The sequence below is a fragment of the Alligator mississippiensis genome, chromosome 1 (genome assembly GCF_030867095.1).
Source record: "Alligator mississippiensis isolate rAllMis1 chromosome 1, rAllMis1, whole genome shotgun sequence".
Lineage (NCBI taxonomy): Eukaryota > Metazoa > Chordata > Crocodylia > Alligatoridae > Alligator > Alligator mississippiensis.
The window spans coordinates 60,902,414-60,920,185 of NC_081824.1; the positions used below are offsets into that span (position 1 = coordinate 60,902,414).

The following is a 17,772-nucleotide window of genomic DNA, read 5'->3' on the forward strand; positions in this document are numbered from 1 at the left end:
TTTGAAAATTTCGAGTCGTATTGAGATAACAAAAAGCTATGAATTTTATGAGGGAAATATCCTGAAAACTTGTGATTATAGACATCATCACCATCATATACCCTCATGATTTAACGTTCATTTTTAACTTCATGCATCATCATATCCATGTTGATGTTTAACACCAAAACTATCTCTTCACATATAAGCTATAGGTACACTTCAACATTCGGAAGATATGCAAAAGCATCTATATGACTTAAGAACCCAAGTGCCTTTAAACTTGTCAGTATGTGGGGAGCCTGGCTCTGGAGAGCTCTTCCCTGATCCTGAAAGATAAATATAAGTACTGGCTGCCCAGCTCCCCATTTACCTAGACCTTTGAAGGGCTACCCCAGCATCCCTGTTGCCATTGCCACTGCCAGGTGAAAACCTGGTATAAAATTATGCAGAGCACGTACAAAAGTGTTAAATACATTTAACAAGTTCATAAGAATATACAATTGTGAGCTATCAGTTTAAAGATTAGTTAGTTTGTTGTATGTGGCTCTATAAGACTTGGATGTCAGTATATCTGCATACTCCAGTGTGGCATATAGTAGATAATTTCAACTGTAGCTAGTATGTTAGAATCAAAAGAATATTATGATAATGTTGAACAATTTATGCAGAAAGACCTAAAAATGGTGTTTTACACCAGGTTATAAATGCCTGGAGGTACTCCTCAGGCAAGCTTAGTACGATTGAAGTTTTTAAGAATAACTGGGTAACCTAAAGAGATTAGATCATTTCCTCAGAAAGTGCCTACGATTTTAGAACCACTAGTCCCAGTAACATTATTTTTCATAGTAGAACTTTGACCCTCATTCTATCACCCAGGAAACCAAGTAATCTTTTGTAAATCTTATATTTAACCATCTTATTTCTGTAATACTCCTCAAACCAGGCTTGTTACATATCGTCCCAGGAAATGGGATTTCATATATACTGGGTGCATCTACAAGTGATGCTACATTGCCATAGCAACGTACTATGGCGACGTAGCTTCAATGGGCAAAAACCGTGACACTTCAGCCACGTCACCATAGCAGCACGCTCCCTCATAAAAATAACCATGCGCAGCTGGCATGGTGCAGTACAGGCTGTTACTGCACTGTCCTTTAGTACTTCTTTTTGGAAGTACTAAAGGACAGTGCAGTAACAATGGCGCTGTACAGCCATGCATACATACACGCGCCCACTGTTGCACAGTGTAAAACAAAGGCCACCATCCTTTGTGCCTTGTGGAGGTGTTTTGAACCACTGTATCTGTACTAGTGAAGATCCAATGGCTTCTCTCTCAGTTTGCCTTGATGGGTTCTTCCACATCAGCCTTTTTGATGTCACATCTGATAGAGACACACAGGCACTAGAGGAATTAGGGGGATACTAAGGGACACTAGCTCTCTGTACTGGAGTGAATTTTACTCCCCATAAAACTTTAAGAGAAGCAAGGATTTTTTGTACTAACTTTTATTGGACTAATGATACAGTGTTATTGGAGCCGTGATGGCCTAGGAAATGTCTGAGAGGCAAGAATTTTTTACTTTTTCCAATAAAAGATATTATAAAAAATCCTTGCCTCTTAGACATTTCCTGTATCATGGCTACAGCAACACTCAAACTTTACTTAATGAGACAGGCTAGTTCTGTTAGAGGTTTTAAGGTTTTACCTATAAAATAAACCTTTACAGCATCAATTCTCAACCTGTGGGGAGCAAGAATATATGAATGGGCCTTGATCAAACTTTAAAAAAATGTATCAAACTTTAAAAATGGATTCTCCTTTAAAAGAGAAAAACGTGGGAAACAGTGGCTTTTCCCTTGCAGGCTAGCAGAGTTCCAGCCTGCAAATGGGCTGCTTGGGGGCTCCCCTTGGGGACAGGGGGCAGCAGATCTGGAGTGAGAGGCACTAGGTTGGGACTGGCCATTGATGTTTACAAATGGGTCCTTGTACAAAAGAGATTGAGAACTGTTGCATTACAGGACAGAATGCATTTACAGGCTAGTTTAAGTTTTCAGTTTACCTGTTTTCTGGCCTTTTTTTTTTAAGTTGTTACAGTCTTACTATTGCTACCAGACCATTCTGAGAACTACAATAGCACATGGCTAATCTGCACATCACTAAATTGCAAAGCTCATCTACCCACAAACTGGCACCCTCTCCACACCTGTTGACTGAGATGTTATAGCCTATGCTGCAATAAGATCTCACATTGCTAAGAAAGTTCTTTCTACAAAATATACCATGCTGTACTCTTTGGTATAGTGGAAAGCAGAATTAATGATGAAGCTGTAATGAGTAAGAAAAGCTACAATAAAAAATAAAAGAGCATGTGTACTTTTGGAGCCTTCATTTTTCCATCCCATTAACCATCTAGCTTGATTTAAAGTTATCTGAGCTATATCTCTGGGTATGTTATCTAAGCAAAATCAAATGTGCATGCAGGTTAACAGCACAGCTATTGACTCTGATAAGGTTAAACATGCATCTGTTACACATATTGTATGGTCTAAGACAAAATACCTTCAAATCAAGGCACGTACTCAGAAGGGAGAATCTAGGTCTACTGGTAAAAGAGTAGGACTAACAGGGTAGGAGCCATAAACTGTTATACAACCTAGCCATAGTCTTCCCGGAGGATGTCAGTCTCCCTTCGTACCTTTACATGGGGGTGTTTAAATTCATTGTTCATGAAGCACTCAGATATACTGCATGATTAGCACACCCAAAAATACATGAATGTACAACATACATTCATAAATACATGAATGTGACTGATCATCCTGTTATGATACTGATTCCCCACTGAGGAAAACTGGCCTGTTGGCTTAAAGATGAGTATGGTAAAGAGGTCTTGGTCTCAAAATACCGATTTAAATCAGGCGGTTAGTTTAAATATCACAACAATCCAAGTGATGTTTCTGATTCAAAAAGAAAAAGACTATGGTTATAGCTAAGAAACCAGGCTTCACTGTAAAATCAAAGAAATAATTTAGCTGAAAACTACCATAGCTACTTAACATTTTTTAAAAGGAACAATTATGTACAAACTGATATACATATACATCAAGAGCATTTATTGAACTTAGTAGACTAAGGAATCTAAAAATTCTGTGTTTTTTTTTAAGAACCCTGAAAATTATTTATCAGGTTCAGAATTGCACAAAGTAGTTACCACATAAAAAAAAATGGAAATAAACAGTATAATCAAGCATCTGATACAAATACAAACAGAAGAAATTACATCGTGTGAAGCTTTAATAAATGAAAAGCCCAGCACAGAGAATTAGTGGAGGGTGCACAATCAAACATCACTGATTAGGCTTGACACTTCAAAGTTCAAGAATTCTTTCTTTTGAGCCACCTGCTAGGACAAATAGTTTAAGATAGGATTTAAACCACAAATGAGGTCTGTAATTATTTATAATGGCTAACATAATGTGAAGCAAATGTAATGTTAACTGACAAAACAATTCCCTTATTTCTTTTGATATGAGACATTTCTTGAAACAAAATATTTCTGCTATAAAATGTCCTATGTCTTAAATTATACTGGAAAAAAAGATTAAAAGGTCTTATTGGGACCATAGCCAGTATATTCTTGTAACTTTTTCTTAACTGATGTTTTATTTTTTTCCTGAGAGTCATAAATTTTGGGTGAGTCTTAAATTCAAGGACATCTTGTACTCAAAGGAATATTTTTACTAACTGAAGGATGAATATAAAGAATGCATCAATTAAAATGTTTTTCTCAGTTGTCCATTTCAATTTTCTAAGGAAATGTAGTTATTTATCCTCAAGTGCTTATTTTCTTCCACAGAAAATCATCAGTAGTGAAACAGAGGGGACTTCAACAAATAAATACATTTAGTTGAATTATCTTTGTTTTCAATAATTATCAACCTCCTCTAGAAAACTAAGATAACTGTTTCAAATATTGCAATGTATAGGACTGCAATTTTTTAGACCTATGTGGCAACATTTTCATAAATACATTACAAAAGTGGCTTGATAAAAAAAATAATCTATTGATGCAGCACCTTTCATCTAAAGACATTAATTTTCCATTGCTGAAATGCAGCTTCATCAGTGAGTGAATTGCAGCAGTTATTTAACAGCTCACAAACACTATACAACAGTGCATGAAAACCTACTCCTGAGCAGGAATGGACATTTTCCCTTGGCAAGCGCCTTTTGCTGCTTAGGTGAAACAGCCAGGCAGAGAACATTTTTCATAAACTAGAAAATAATGACACACTTAGATTATCAGTCTCTTTCCAAATCAAGTCATGCTAGAGCAAAGCAGCGAAGGAATGCTAGCTTTGTTGGCCCTGTCATTCCAGGCAGACAAGTGCTCCCCTAGTGCTTGACCCTTCAATTGTTGCTAGTCTCTCTACAGCACTGAAGGTCATAGCGTGGGCACAAGACACATTTATTCCAGGGTATTTTGACAGTACTCCAGAATAACAGTAGAGTGGATACATAACATACAGCCTTGAACTAATGTAACTCACTCAATCCCAGATAAAGTTATCGCTTAGAAAGTGAGGAGCAACTAAAGCCTGGTGTAAATTGCAGCGGTGTAGTAGTCATGTGGCCATATTCAATGTAAACCCAGGAATTCATCCCAGAGTAGCCATGCACTCAACAACTTAAATGTCAAGGGGTGTAACAGCACTTATTGTGACCAAGGATGGCTGGTCCCAGCTCCAGGTTCAGGAAGTAAACAGAAGAATTAGGAAGAAACAGGAGATTAGTGATCAAAATGACTGCCAGGTTAGAGGCAGAAGGCAGAGACTGAGTCAGATGATAAAGAAACAGAGAATCAAAGCAGTGATCTGGAAATGCAAAAGGAAAGAGAAGGCAGGAAAAATGTGTTGAAGGAGAGCTGTGGGTTTGTCTTAATGACCAAGTGGTTGGACATGAACAGAGCTGGTCAAATATTTCAAATTTTGAAATTGTGATGAAATTCCAAAATTTGAAAGAAGTCATAGAATTCTTAAAAAGAAACAAAGTCCTCTGGTTTTGACCAGGCATAGAAACTAATCAAAATATTTCAAGTTACTAATTCTGAAGTTTTGACCTTTTTTTAAAGCAAATTAGCATTATTTTGAAAAAGAAAGAAAACAAATCAAAGCTAGCAGTTGTCATCTCTTTGGCTTTACATCACACCCAAACTCCAACTTGTCCAGCAGGAGGCTGTACCCTACCATCATGGCTTGAATGAAATTTCAGTACTAACAAAGGAAGAACAATGTCTGTAGATACACATTAAGCCCTGTTTTGATATTTTGTTCACTACCCGACGAGCTGATGATGATGATTATTATTTCTAAGTGTTATATTGGAAGGCAAAGCAATTCTGTGATAAGGTGACAGTTTTATTTGTGCCACCTGGTCCACTTCTCTGGGTGCTCTTCAGTGCACACCTGGGTGCCTACACTCAGGCACTGTTGGCACAAATCAGGAATTTTTTACAAGCTCCTGATCATATACCAAAAACAAATCCCCTTGGAACACGCACACAAAAATTGTTAAAACAGATAGAAAGGAACGACAGGGAGAAAGAACTCTTCGGTGAGCTTAAACTCAAAAAGGAAGCTCACAAGAGTGGAAGCTTAGACAAACAATTTGGGAGGAGTATAAGAATATTGCTCAGGGATGCAGGGACGAAGTCAGGAAGACCAAAGTGTAATTGGAGTTGCAGCTAGCAAGTGACGTGACGGGTAACAAGAAGGGTTTCTACAAATATATAAGCAACAACAGAAAGGGACAGTGTGGGTCCCTTACTGAATAGGGGAGGAAGCCTAATGACAGATGATGATGAAAAGGCTGAAATATTCAATGCCTTTTTTACTTCAGTCTTCAAAGGCAAGGTCAGCTCCCAGACTACTGCACCGAGCAGCACAGTTTGGGGAGGAAGTGAGCAGCCGTCAGTGGTGAAAGAACAGGTTAGGGACTATTTAGAAAAGTTAGATGTGTACAAGTCCATGCATCCAAGGGTACTGAGGGAGTTGGCTGATGTGATTGAAGAGCCACTGGCCATCATCTTTGAAAACTCATGGCAACCAGGGGATGTCCCGGACAAATGGAAAAAGGCAAATACAGTGTCCGTCTTTAAGAACGGTGAGAAGGAGGACCCAGGGAACTACAGACCAGCCAGCCGCACCCCAGTCCCTGGAAAAATCATGGAGCAGGTCCTCAAACAATCCATTTCTCCTCCACTTGGGGGAGAAGGTGATTAGAAACAGTCAGCATGGATTCACCAACCTGATTGCCTTCTTTGATGAGATAACTGGCTGTGTGGATGAGGAAACAGCAGTGGACATAATATACCTTGACTTTAGCAAGGCTTTTGATACCATCTCCCACAGCATTCTTGAAGGCAAGCTGAGGAAATATGGGTTGGATAAATGGACTGTAAGGTAGACAGAAAGGATTATCAGGCTTAATGGGTAGTAATCAATGGCTCAGTGTCTAGCTGGCAGCCAGTATCAAGTGGAGTGCCCCAGGGGTCAGTCCTGGGGCTGGTTTTGTTCAATATCTTCATGAACAATCTAGAAGATGGGATGGATTGCACCCTCAGCAACTTTTCAAATGACACAAAGCTGGAGCTGTAGTAGATACGCTGGACAGTAGGGCTAGGATTCAGAGTGACCTAGACAAATTGGAGGATTAGGCTAAAAGAAATCTCATAGGGTTCAACAAGGACAAGTGCAAAATCCTGCACTTAGGATGAAAGAAACCCATGCACTGCTACAGCCTGGGGACTGACTGGCTAAGCAGAGGCTCTGCAGAAAAGGACCTGGGGGTTACAGTGGACAATAGGATGGATATGAGTCAACATGTGTCCTTCTTGCCAAGAAGGTGAACAGCATACTGGGCTGCAATAGTAGAAGCATTGCCAGCAGATTGAGGGATGTAATTACAGTATAACCTCATAAATCCATCTATCAAAAATCCAGAATTAACTTTTTAAAACTACACTGCATTGGGGAGCAGTGGCAGCCGGTCCCGGAGCAGCAGAAGGGAAAGCTTGCACGTGGTAGGTATCGCTGCCATCCACCACCCTGTGCTGCCGCTCTGCATGTAGTCGCTGCTCCGGGACTGGCCACTTCTCTGGTTTCAAAAATCTGGAATTTTCACATATCCAACAGGTGCTCGGTCCCAAGAATGCTGGATTCATGAGGTTGCACTGTACTCCACTCTATTCTGCACTGGTGAGACCACATCTGGAGTACTGTGCCCAGTGTTGGGCCCTCCACTATAGGAAGGATATGGAGAAGTTGGAGACAGTCCAGCAGAAAGCAACAAAAATGGTTTGGGGGCTGCAAAAGCAATTCTTTCTCCCTGTATTCCCCTTCTTTCATAAGGATCAGTTGAATTGGAAAATATGTATCTCTATTACTGTTTCCAACATATGCAGAGGTCATCACACAGCAGCAAATGTCCCAAATTGTAAGCTGGAGCTGATACCTCCCATTAAAATCCGGTCACCATTTTCACCACTAAGATAGTATGGACTAGTATTCTAGGGTCATGTTGTACCTTATATGCAAAGTAGAAGATGAGCTTCTCACCCTTGTGCTCTTAGTATGGCTACTTCACCCATTTAGGGGTAAAGTCTGTTCCCACCATACAGACCAGTGCAAAGATGAGGGCAAAGGAAAAAAGCTACCTTGAGTAGGAGAAGCAGAGCAATCCCTGTGCTCCTGAAACCAGGAAATAAAATTCTGCCTTTTGCATACTGGGACTGCAAAAGCAGCAGGGGAAAGCTCCCCGTTCCCTCCACATGAGGCAAGGACCAACAGAATCCACCCATAGTAAAGTGAGGCTCAACAAAGCTAAACAACTCCAGCTATTAACTAGAGCTTTTCTGCAAGAGATTGATTTTCTGCACCGTTTCCCTGAGAGCCAACAGGAAGCCTATGCAAGCCAATCACAGCCATGTACCTCACTCAAATGATGTTAAACGTTGTCATGACTTACATCAAAGGGTAATTTATAAACTAGTAAGGGAAACGCTAGGAATGAAAAGCAGATTACTTCTACCTAATCCAATGGATGCTGGGTGAGTAAATTTCTATGATTTTATTAATCAGAATATTTACAAGCTCACTCTCTATGTTCATGAATGTTCCAGTCATTCTTTTCTAGATATATTTTCCACGACATTTTACAGACATAGGTACATTATTTCATGATAAACTAAAATAAGAGGAACACATCCAGATGTCTGGCTGATATTTGGAACAGCAAATAAGAAAAGTCATTGCACTTAATCTACATCAAGTGTTTCTGTTTTACAACAGGGCTGCTAATAATTAATCCAGCATGTCAACTCTTGTTTCTATGGACTGCTGATTTTATAAACCCATACTTTCATTTACAAGGTTAAAAGCATAGTTTAGCAGCTTATCTTGTATTATCTATGTGGGGAACTACTTTCTGCTGATCCAGTTATAACTCACATCTTTGTTAACAATATTCAAATAGTCAGTGCAAATAAAACAATTTTAAAAAGAATTCCAATCCATCCAAACCAGCAATTTTAGATATCACCAGTGAACCCAAGCTTTTGTGAGTCTAGAAAATTGCAAATGTAATACTGAGCTACTATGTTGCAACATGCTGACTGTGCCCAAGCTGATTTCAGAATAACAAAGCTAACTACCTGTCTCTACCTATTTTTATGGTAGCGTAAGAGTGATGTTGTAGCCATGATGGAGCAGAAATTATGCAAAAGGAAAGGATTTCTTAGGATGATCTCTTCCATTGGACCAACTATGCAGCTGGCATAAAGAGAGACAAGGTTTTGAATGCAAGACATTCTTCCTCAAGTTTCACTTTACCTGTTCTGTGTCATTCCTAGGCATCTGATGGTGAAAAGTAATGCAAAGATATGATCCAAAATAAAGAGCATGCTATTATGAGGTACATTTAGTAAACACATATAATAGAAAAAGTGAATCAGTTCTTTGACTGTGAATTGTTGCATCTTAAAAATTAAAGAGTTGGTTCAGAAGAGTCAAACACTGGTGTCATCATGTACAAGCACAAACCCAGAAGATTCCAGGTAAGTGTGAGAAAGTGAAACAAGTGGCAAGACAGCAACTTGCAAAAAGCTGTAAAGTATGGAATCTTCTAAAGAGCTATGTCACCCCAGGGTGCATCTACACATGCAATTACAGCACATGAATAAACTGTTTATTCACTCTCAGCATATTGAGCTGGGGTGGAGGAGTCCCTGGCTGGCAGCATGCCAGCCAGGGGCTGCTCCACCCCAGCTCAGCATGTTGCAGAGGAGCTTGCTGGGGCATGAGGGTATTGGTGCTTCAGTGCAGAGCTAGCCAGAAGGCAGCCTCCACTCTGAAGCACCCTTGTGCCCCAGCCAGCCCCTCGATCCTCTACATGTGTGCTGCTGCAGTTTTAACTCTATAGCAGGATAGTACTTGTATTTAATTAGTCAACTGCAAAGTAAACACCTTGTGTAGATGTGCTCATATTGTGCCTTCCAGTGCATTGAAAATGGAGAGTTAGAAATGGGGCTAAGACTAATTTCACATTCTGAACACACTGTTGAGTACAGAGAGGTAACATACTGTATCAGTGCATATGATCATTTCTCTTTCTAGTAGGTAGCCCCATTAAGGAAAAAAGCAAGGCATTTATTGACAACTAACTCAGTTACTTTTCTAGCTCAAGTGGTAAGACTTGTGCTGCTGGTGTGGAAGGTCTTGGGTATGGTTTCTGGTGCTGACCATGGGATCTGTCATGTGCAGCCATGGTTCCTTCTATTTGGATCTGGATATTCTGCTCAGCCAATTGAGAAAGAAGGGGGTTGCTGCAAGATTAGGATGCAGATTTTAATTTCAATGTCACTAGCAGAAATAAAATTATGGGATATTAATATCTGTGGTTCTGTTTTGGGTCCATCTGAAGTCAGTATGTACTCTGAGTCCAATCAAGGTTGCTTGGTTTCTGTGTTGTGCATCCACCTGACTGAAGACTTTAATATTTTATTTACATAATTGGCACTTGTGGTCAATAGTATTTACAGAACATTAATGGTTTCAACTATGACCTTCAGCATTATGATCATCAGCATACATAGCAAAAAATATATTGTACTTATAATAGTACTTACTGGTGGTCCCCTTGGTCCTATTGGTCCCACTGCCCCTGCTACCCCTTGTTCTCCCTGTTTCAATGACAAGGACAGAGAAAATGTGAAAGCTGATTCTTTGCACAAAATAAATTTTTTATAAGAAGAAAAGTAACAAAAACAAGGGAAAATGATCTTACAGGTTTACCAGAATTTCCCATCAAACCTGGTACTCCAGGGGGTCCTCTATTACCCTGTTAGAGAAAAGGTAGATGAAGTTAGCTGTGCCAGAACAGCAATTATTTAGACCAGTTTGAGCACATTAATGAGGACATTAACCAGCCCTAAAATGCCAATAACATCTTATACTCATTTTTTGTCTTACCGTTTTTTTTGTCTCCAGCTAATCTCTTCCACCCAACTCCTTTAAAATCAGTTCTTATTTCTTCCCTTATGTTTGTAGAGCAACCAAACACAATAATTCAGCATGAGGGGAAAAGCTCCTTGTCTTGGATTCATTTACAAGGCAAGGTGGGGGCAGGCAACTGCTGCAATTTTGACTCCGGCCACCTCTTAAATTCAAAGTTGTCTTGGATTTCGGTAAATGTGGTATAAGAATGCCTGGTAGCACCCCAAGCTTACTTAAACTGAATTGCAACATTCAGTCAAATCCTCATCAACTGCCTTTCATGTTTTTGAATTTCCTTTGGCCCAGACAGGAATGTCAAATATATACTGGCCACAGGACCCCCCATCATCCAACCCCTAATGCTGCCCCCAGTGCTAGGTCTTGAGTTGGCCCAGATGCCACATGGGGCGCACACAGGGCCCAGGATGCGAGGTTCATGTAGCACCTGTCCTGGCTCCATGCAGCACCCTCTTTGGGACCTGCCCCCCTCCCCACATGCTGGACCAACCAGAGTAGTCACCATTGTGCCATGTGGGGCTTGTAGCCAAGACTGCCTGGAACGGGTGCCTCAGGAGCCTGGTGCAGCATGTGGAGAGGAAGGGTCCCCATGTTGGTACCATGTACAGTGTGGGTCCTACTCCATGGCACCTACTCCAGGCAGTCCAGGGTGGGTGCTGTGTGAAGCATGGGTCCTGGACCAGTTGGAGCAGGTGCCATGTGTAGCACAGTCCCAGACTGGCCAGACTGGCTTGATCCAGTATGTCGGTGGGGAGGGAGGGTCCATAGGTCTGATCTGGCCTGCAGAACCAGCCCTGCACTATTCATATGGTCCTTGGACCAGTCTCATTTAACTAATCTGGCTCACGGGGCTGGATGAGTTTGATACTTCTGGTTTAAAATACTGAATGTTTTGGCTTAACCCCTAAGTGAATATTTCTGAAAGGCTCCAGCAGAATTGCTGCTGCCAATTTTAGTTATCTGAATTATTAGAATTGATAGCCCTTGTAATTCTATTCAATACATGAGTATGTACCATTTTCATTAGGGTACCTAACAGTATTTTATACCCTGTAGCACTAAGTTCCACAGATCAATCACATGCTGCACACAAAGACACTACTTCCTTTTAAGTGTTTGGAATCACCATCTTCTTTCATCTTTTGCCCAAAATTCTTGCTACATGCACAGAAAAAGAACTGCAAAGACCAAGCACTATACAAGCTGGCATTCATTTTCTTTACTGTATTTACTCAAATACAAAATATGTTTTTTCCCCCAATCAGCATGGGGACAAAAGTCACTTAACTTACAATCACATACAAGAAATGTACAATATATGCACTATCTATCATAAAGCTGTGCCAAAAGTGCCACGTGCTCAGTAACAGAAACCAACTGTGATGTTGATTAAATGCAGGCAATACTGAACATGACAATAAAACACATGACTCGCATACAGTAAACGTACAGATTTTAGTGTAGTCCATCTGAACAAAATATATACTAGTGCCCATTTTATGCAGTCCCCCTCAGCACCGACTCTTTTTCAAGACATGGTGAGCAGCTACACTGAATGCATTTCAACTTCCTCTTCACTCCCATGGCTAAGCTGCACATTTTCTTTCCCATTTCCAATTATTCCTATTTCTTCGCCAGCCTTAAATGTCAGTTCACCAAGAATCCTTCCGTTGATCCCTCACTCAGCCTGTCACACATCATTAGTGGCCTCGCTATCCATGAATTGCAGCCAAACCAAGTTGCCCTTTGTCTCAGCTGCATATAAATTTTTGGAGGATCCCAGGACTCATGACAAGAACACCTGGTTCCAGTCATGAGTGGTGGGCTAATTAGTGCATGGATCCTTTGTTGGGGGGGGGGGGGGGGGGCGTATCTGGAGTACATGCACTTAGTGAACAGTGCTGAGCTGTGGAGTCATCATGGCTTGAAAAGCCGTTTACTCTGCTGGGCCCAGCCCATTGAACTAAATAGTAAGTTATGAGCCTTTTCACTTTTGACTATCATGCATAGGTTGTACTAAGTAGAAGTAAGTACCAAAGTGCTGATTAAAGGTGTGCTTATGGAGCATCTGTGCTAAAACTTACAGCAGTTTAAAAAAAGGTAAACTCTTTCTGTTCTAGCTGAACTAAGTCAAAGGATACCTATAGTAATTTGCCTATGCACAAATTTTGCCCTTCATTTCCATGTGCTCAGGAAGAACAGGATCTTAAAATAGGGAGGAGGGAAAAAGTTGGGGGTAGGAGGCAAAGGGTAAAGGAACCAGCTGACCCCCTACCCAGGTTTATTTCCCAGCTGTAGCAGTGGGAAGAGGGGACAATTTCAAGGCAAACCTCCAACAATTAGATTCTATACCTAAAAACATTATAACAAATTTATAAATTTTCCATGTATAGAATCTAATTATTGCAGGGGTCATCTTACATTCAAGTAAATACGGCATTTCAAATTCTATTCACTATCATTTTAATCAAATGGCAAATGAATAAATTTCCCTGTATGCTTTAAAAGTATATAAGTATAAAAAACAGTTTTAAAGGAACAGAAGTGTTCAAAGTAGAATATTTAAACAATTTACCTTTGGTCCAGAAACACCTTTTGCACCTGGAAATCCAGGTAAACCCTAAAAAAAAACCACATCATTTATTTGTTATTTTGGAGTTTGTCAACATATGTACAGTGATTACTGCAATCATTCTTAAAAATTAACCTGATGCTATAATTTCCTAGTTTATTCCACATGAAGATACTGAGGCATTTGCAAGCAGTAATGGATAAAGCCTGAAGTCCATCTATTAATAATACTTATAACATAACAGATAAACTGGATTATCCCCAATTTGTAAACAGGCAAAAAGTAGGTCACAGAAATGAGAGCTTGTCATTTTTTAAAGTTTTGCAATGTAAATTTTAATTAGAGTGGTTCTTGGGAGCTGCTCTAATTAAAACGCCCATAACATCTCATGTATTCAACATCTCACACTTCAAAACGGCACTGCCACCATTTTGAAATGCAGGGACGCTGAATACGTGTGACAGTGAGGCTACTAAGAGTGTTCTAATTAGAACACTCAACAAGACTCAATTAAATGAGCGTGCTACGACATGTTCTAATTAGAACATGTTGGAGCAGATACCCCGCACATGTACAGGCACCCCAAATGGATGGTCCCAAAATGCACTAAACAAAAATGTGCAAAGATGATTTAAAATTCGCAGCCTCTTCTTGCTGTGCCTGCCTTCTTTTACTGGCTGTGCCTGAGTGACCTAAGAGCTGCTGTTTGTGTCAACCTATACTAGCCACAAATCAACAAACATTTAATCTAAAACTCTTGGTGAAACTGCAGGCTGAACATTCCTCATGAAGGAAACCTACTTCCCCAACATGTCAAAGGCCAGGAGGTTTTGTTTATGCAAACACCTAGTTTAGTTACACACTGCAGGATCCCCCTTGCATGGGTGCTACCCTCCCTAAATGTTCACTCAGCTTTTCCATCCAAAAAACACCAGTAGTACATCACAGAGTAGTCTATTCATTATGTATGAGCTGAATTTAACTTTCCCATAGAATGTCCAGATACCTACTGGCAGTCCCTGAAGTCCTGCATCCCCTGGAGAGCCAGGTTTTCCTGGTTCACCCTGAAAAAAATGTTTGATTTACATTAAGAATAATAAATCTTTGATTACTATAACAATGTCCACACAACCAGATACAGCAACACAAACCAAAAACATATTAAACATATTGATGAATGGAGCTCAGGCAAAATTTCAACCCCCTGTATCAAGCCACATGTGCACTGACAACAGCAGGTATAAAAATATTCCCTACCTTTGCTCCAGGCATTCCAGGGATCCCTTCCCGGCCATCAACTCCTGGCAAGCCCTTAAAAGACAGATAGTACATTGTTATAAACAGTACTCTTTACTTTCCTTAAAGCTGTTCCCCAGCATGTGAAATATAAGTTATCATTATAGGAGGCAATACATTTTAAATAACAAAATATACATACAGGTTGTCCTTTTGGCCCAGGGAGACCAGTTATTCCTCTTGGACCAGGAGGGCCCTTCAATTAAAAAAAAAAAAGATGTTGAAATGACAGCTGCAAGAATACTCATTAATTAATCCATAGTAAGTTACCTCCAGAACTTATAACACACAATATTAATTATTATAACAGTTTACTTTTAAATAAGATTGGAAATTGGTTTGAACTCACTCTGTCTCCCTTTGGACCTAACTCTCCAAGAGAACCTCTCTGTCCTTGGTCACCCTGTAAGAAATATTTGGATTTAGCAACAAAATATGAAAATAACTGGTAACCTTGACAGAACAAAATCTGATAAAATATCAAAGATTAAATTCCCTGTGGTTCAGAGAACCTATTCATCATTCTACATGCATCTTGAGTTTTAACTTGAGGCCTTGGGTAGTTCCATAAGTACTGCAGACAGACCTTGGTGGGCCCCTGAGCAGTCCTGAACTTCTTAGGAACCCAAAACTCCCAGAGTTGCCCATTAGAGTTTAGGTGTTTCCGGATGCACGGTCTACCTCCTGACTTTCAAACTTCATTTTGCTTTCACACTTACCCACACTCAGATTAATCTATGAAGAACTATTATTTCATATGGAAAGGGAAGAATTCATCAATAATGGAAATATAATTCAAGATATTTATAAACAAAGAACCAGCTGAGGCAAATGGACATGGGACCATTGATTACAACAAATGTAAACAGATTCATCTGATCAGAGAAACTGGCTATCTGGGTTGCACCGTGCTCCTGTCCATATTGAACAGACCATTTAGACAACTGTAGGTACACATGAAGTTCACTCTACTTTTTTGAGATAAGGAAGGGTATTTCCCTCTATTAAATAAAAAATAGATTTAGTTCTTTTGGTATCTATTCTAAGGAGGGTGTTGAGTCTATAGATTTCCTGCAGGAAGCACCAAATGCATGAAAATAAATTAAACAAAACTACATTGATGCTGAAAACTGCTCATGAAAATCAATCATAGGACACAGTTTTCAGCACAGGATCTAGCAGACCTTGATACAGTATAGATTAAATAAAACCACTGATCAGTTCAATATATAAATCACACAGAACTATTGCCAGCATAGACCAAAGTAGGCTTGAGAACAGAACTAAGTATACTCTACATGGCACAAATGGAAGCATTGAAAAAGTAAGTTTGGTGCCTTAGAAGGCCAATGGATAGGTAAACGTTGATAAGAGTGCTACAAAACACCAAAACAGGGATCAGAATGACCTGATGAACAGATTTCCCTGTATGTACAACTGTTTCATTTATCTGGAGAAAACTGGGATATAGATAATATCACCAAAACATGTCACATTATTTGGTGAGAACTAGAATGTGCATGCTGTAAACATTAAATTGTTTAATTACCATATAAAAAGGGAAACTCTTTGTACTTTGTATCTGGCTTTAAGGTTATATGTTCACACCTATACCAGGAAATAACCCATCTAGTACCATGTACCAGTTGGGCACAGGTGTTAGGGTCAATAAGCTAGTTTATGAATAATAAACCTGAATGAGCTTTTATTATTAAGAATTAAAGTCTAGAGTCTCTTTCTTATAATTACAGGTTTATTAGGGGTTAAGAAAAACATTCATGCATCCTGCTGACTGATTCCAGTCACAGTGGGTGTGTCTACATGTTCATTAATGAACCATAGATACTGTGCATTAAGTTCAGTACTTGGTTAATAAAGAATTAAATCAATGTTCAGTAACACGTGTTACTGCATAATACCGCTGAGGCACAGCTAGTGATGCTTACTGCACAGTTGCCTAATACTACTACACAGTAGTGTATTAGCATGGTTTTGCCCAGCATGCTACAGCACAATGTTATTATTAAGCTACTGTGATGTTAGTATTTCATGTAGATGCTCCCAGTATTATATACCAGGGTAACAGCCTCACAGATGGTGTCTTGGAAGAGTACTTATAGACCACACAAAACTGACGTGACCACTAACACCAGACCAGTGGTTCTCAGCTTTTTTAGATTCAGGGAACCCCTCCATAATGTTTTAATTTGGCAGCAACCCAGCTGAGAACCACTGTTATACTGTTTCAGCTTGCCAGGTAACTCCTTATTCAATAAGAAGTTGATTGGACTCTTAACGCCAGGAAATCTGGTTGTCACACCAGACGACAAGGCTAACCTATTTAACGATTTCTTTGCCTCCATTTTCCTCAACAGGGACCAGTTCAACCCATCTGCCAGGACCCCCCCCAGGCCCCAGGGGAGGTGCACCCAGGCCTAGGGTCAGTAAGGATCTAGTCAGGGAACTTCCAGAGGGACTGGATGTATTTAAATCAGCTGGTCCTGACAACCTCCACCCCAGAGCGCTGAGGGAATTAGCAGAGGTCATTGCTGGATCCCTTGCACGGCTTTACAAGCATTCGTGGTGTTCTGGTGTGGTGCCAGAGGACTGGAAAAGGGCCAGTGTGGTTCCCATTTTCAGAAAAGGGAGGAAGGAGGACCCAGGAAACTATAGGCCAGTTAGTCTTACCTCGATCCTGGGTAAGCTTTTTGAGAGAATTATCCTGGCGCATGTTCATGAGGGGCCAGCAGGGACAATCAACATGAGTTCATTAGAGGCAGGTCCTGTCAGACCAACCTGGTGGCCTGCTATGACCAGGTCACAAAATCCTTAGACGCAGGGGTAGCAGTGGACATAGTCTTTCTGGACTTCAGGAAGGCCTTTGACACTCTCTCTCACCCCATTCTCATTAAAAAACTAGGGGATTGTGGCGTTGACACCTACACAGTCAAATGGGTTGCTAACTGGCTGGAAAGCCACACCCAGAGAGTGGTTGTGGACGGGTCATTTTCGACCTGGAGGGATGTGGGCAGTGGGGTCCCCCAGGGCTCGGTCCTCGGACCAGCACCATTCAACATCTTCATCAGTGACTTGGACAAGGGGGTAAAAAGCACCCTATTCAAATTTGCTGATGACACTAAGATGTGGGGGGATGTGGGCACGCTAGAAGGGAGGAATAGGCTGCAATTGGACCTAGACATGTTACAGGGGTGGGCAGATGAGAACAGGATGGGTTTCAACACTGACAAGTGCAACGTGCTGCACCTGGGGAGGAAGAACCAGCAGAATACTTACAGGCTGGGGAACTCCCTTCTCGTCAGTGCAGAGGCAGAAAAAGATCTTGGAATCAT

At 40.5% G+C, this 17,772-nt stretch overlaps 1 protein-coding gene across 2 annotated transcripts in view; it reads right to left on the reverse strand.

Annotated features, from left to right (window-relative positions):
• COL9A1 (collagen type IX alpha 1 chain) overlaps nt 1-17,772 on the reverse strand; it is a 97,399-nt gene that overhangs the window by 26,224 nt on the left and 53,403 nt on the right. For both annotated transcript variants that reach the window (XM_006263154.4, XM_019496724.2), the window contains 7 exons: nt 14,772-14,825; nt 14,565-14,618; nt 14,384-14,437; nt 14,137-14,190; nt 13,130-13,174; nt 10,328-10,381; nt 10,170-10,223 (listed from right to left, as the gene is read on the reverse strand). In XM_006263154.4, coding sequence (XP_006263216.2) covers nt 10,170-10,223; nt 10,328-10,381; nt 13,130-13,174; nt 14,137-14,190; nt 14,384-14,437; nt 14,565-14,618; nt 14,772-14,825 — 369 coding nt within the window. The remainder of the gene's footprint in view (nt 1-10,169; nt 10,224-10,327; nt 10,382-13,129; nt 13,175-14,136; nt 14,191-14,383; nt 14,438-14,564; nt 14,619-14,771; nt 14,826-17,772) is intronic.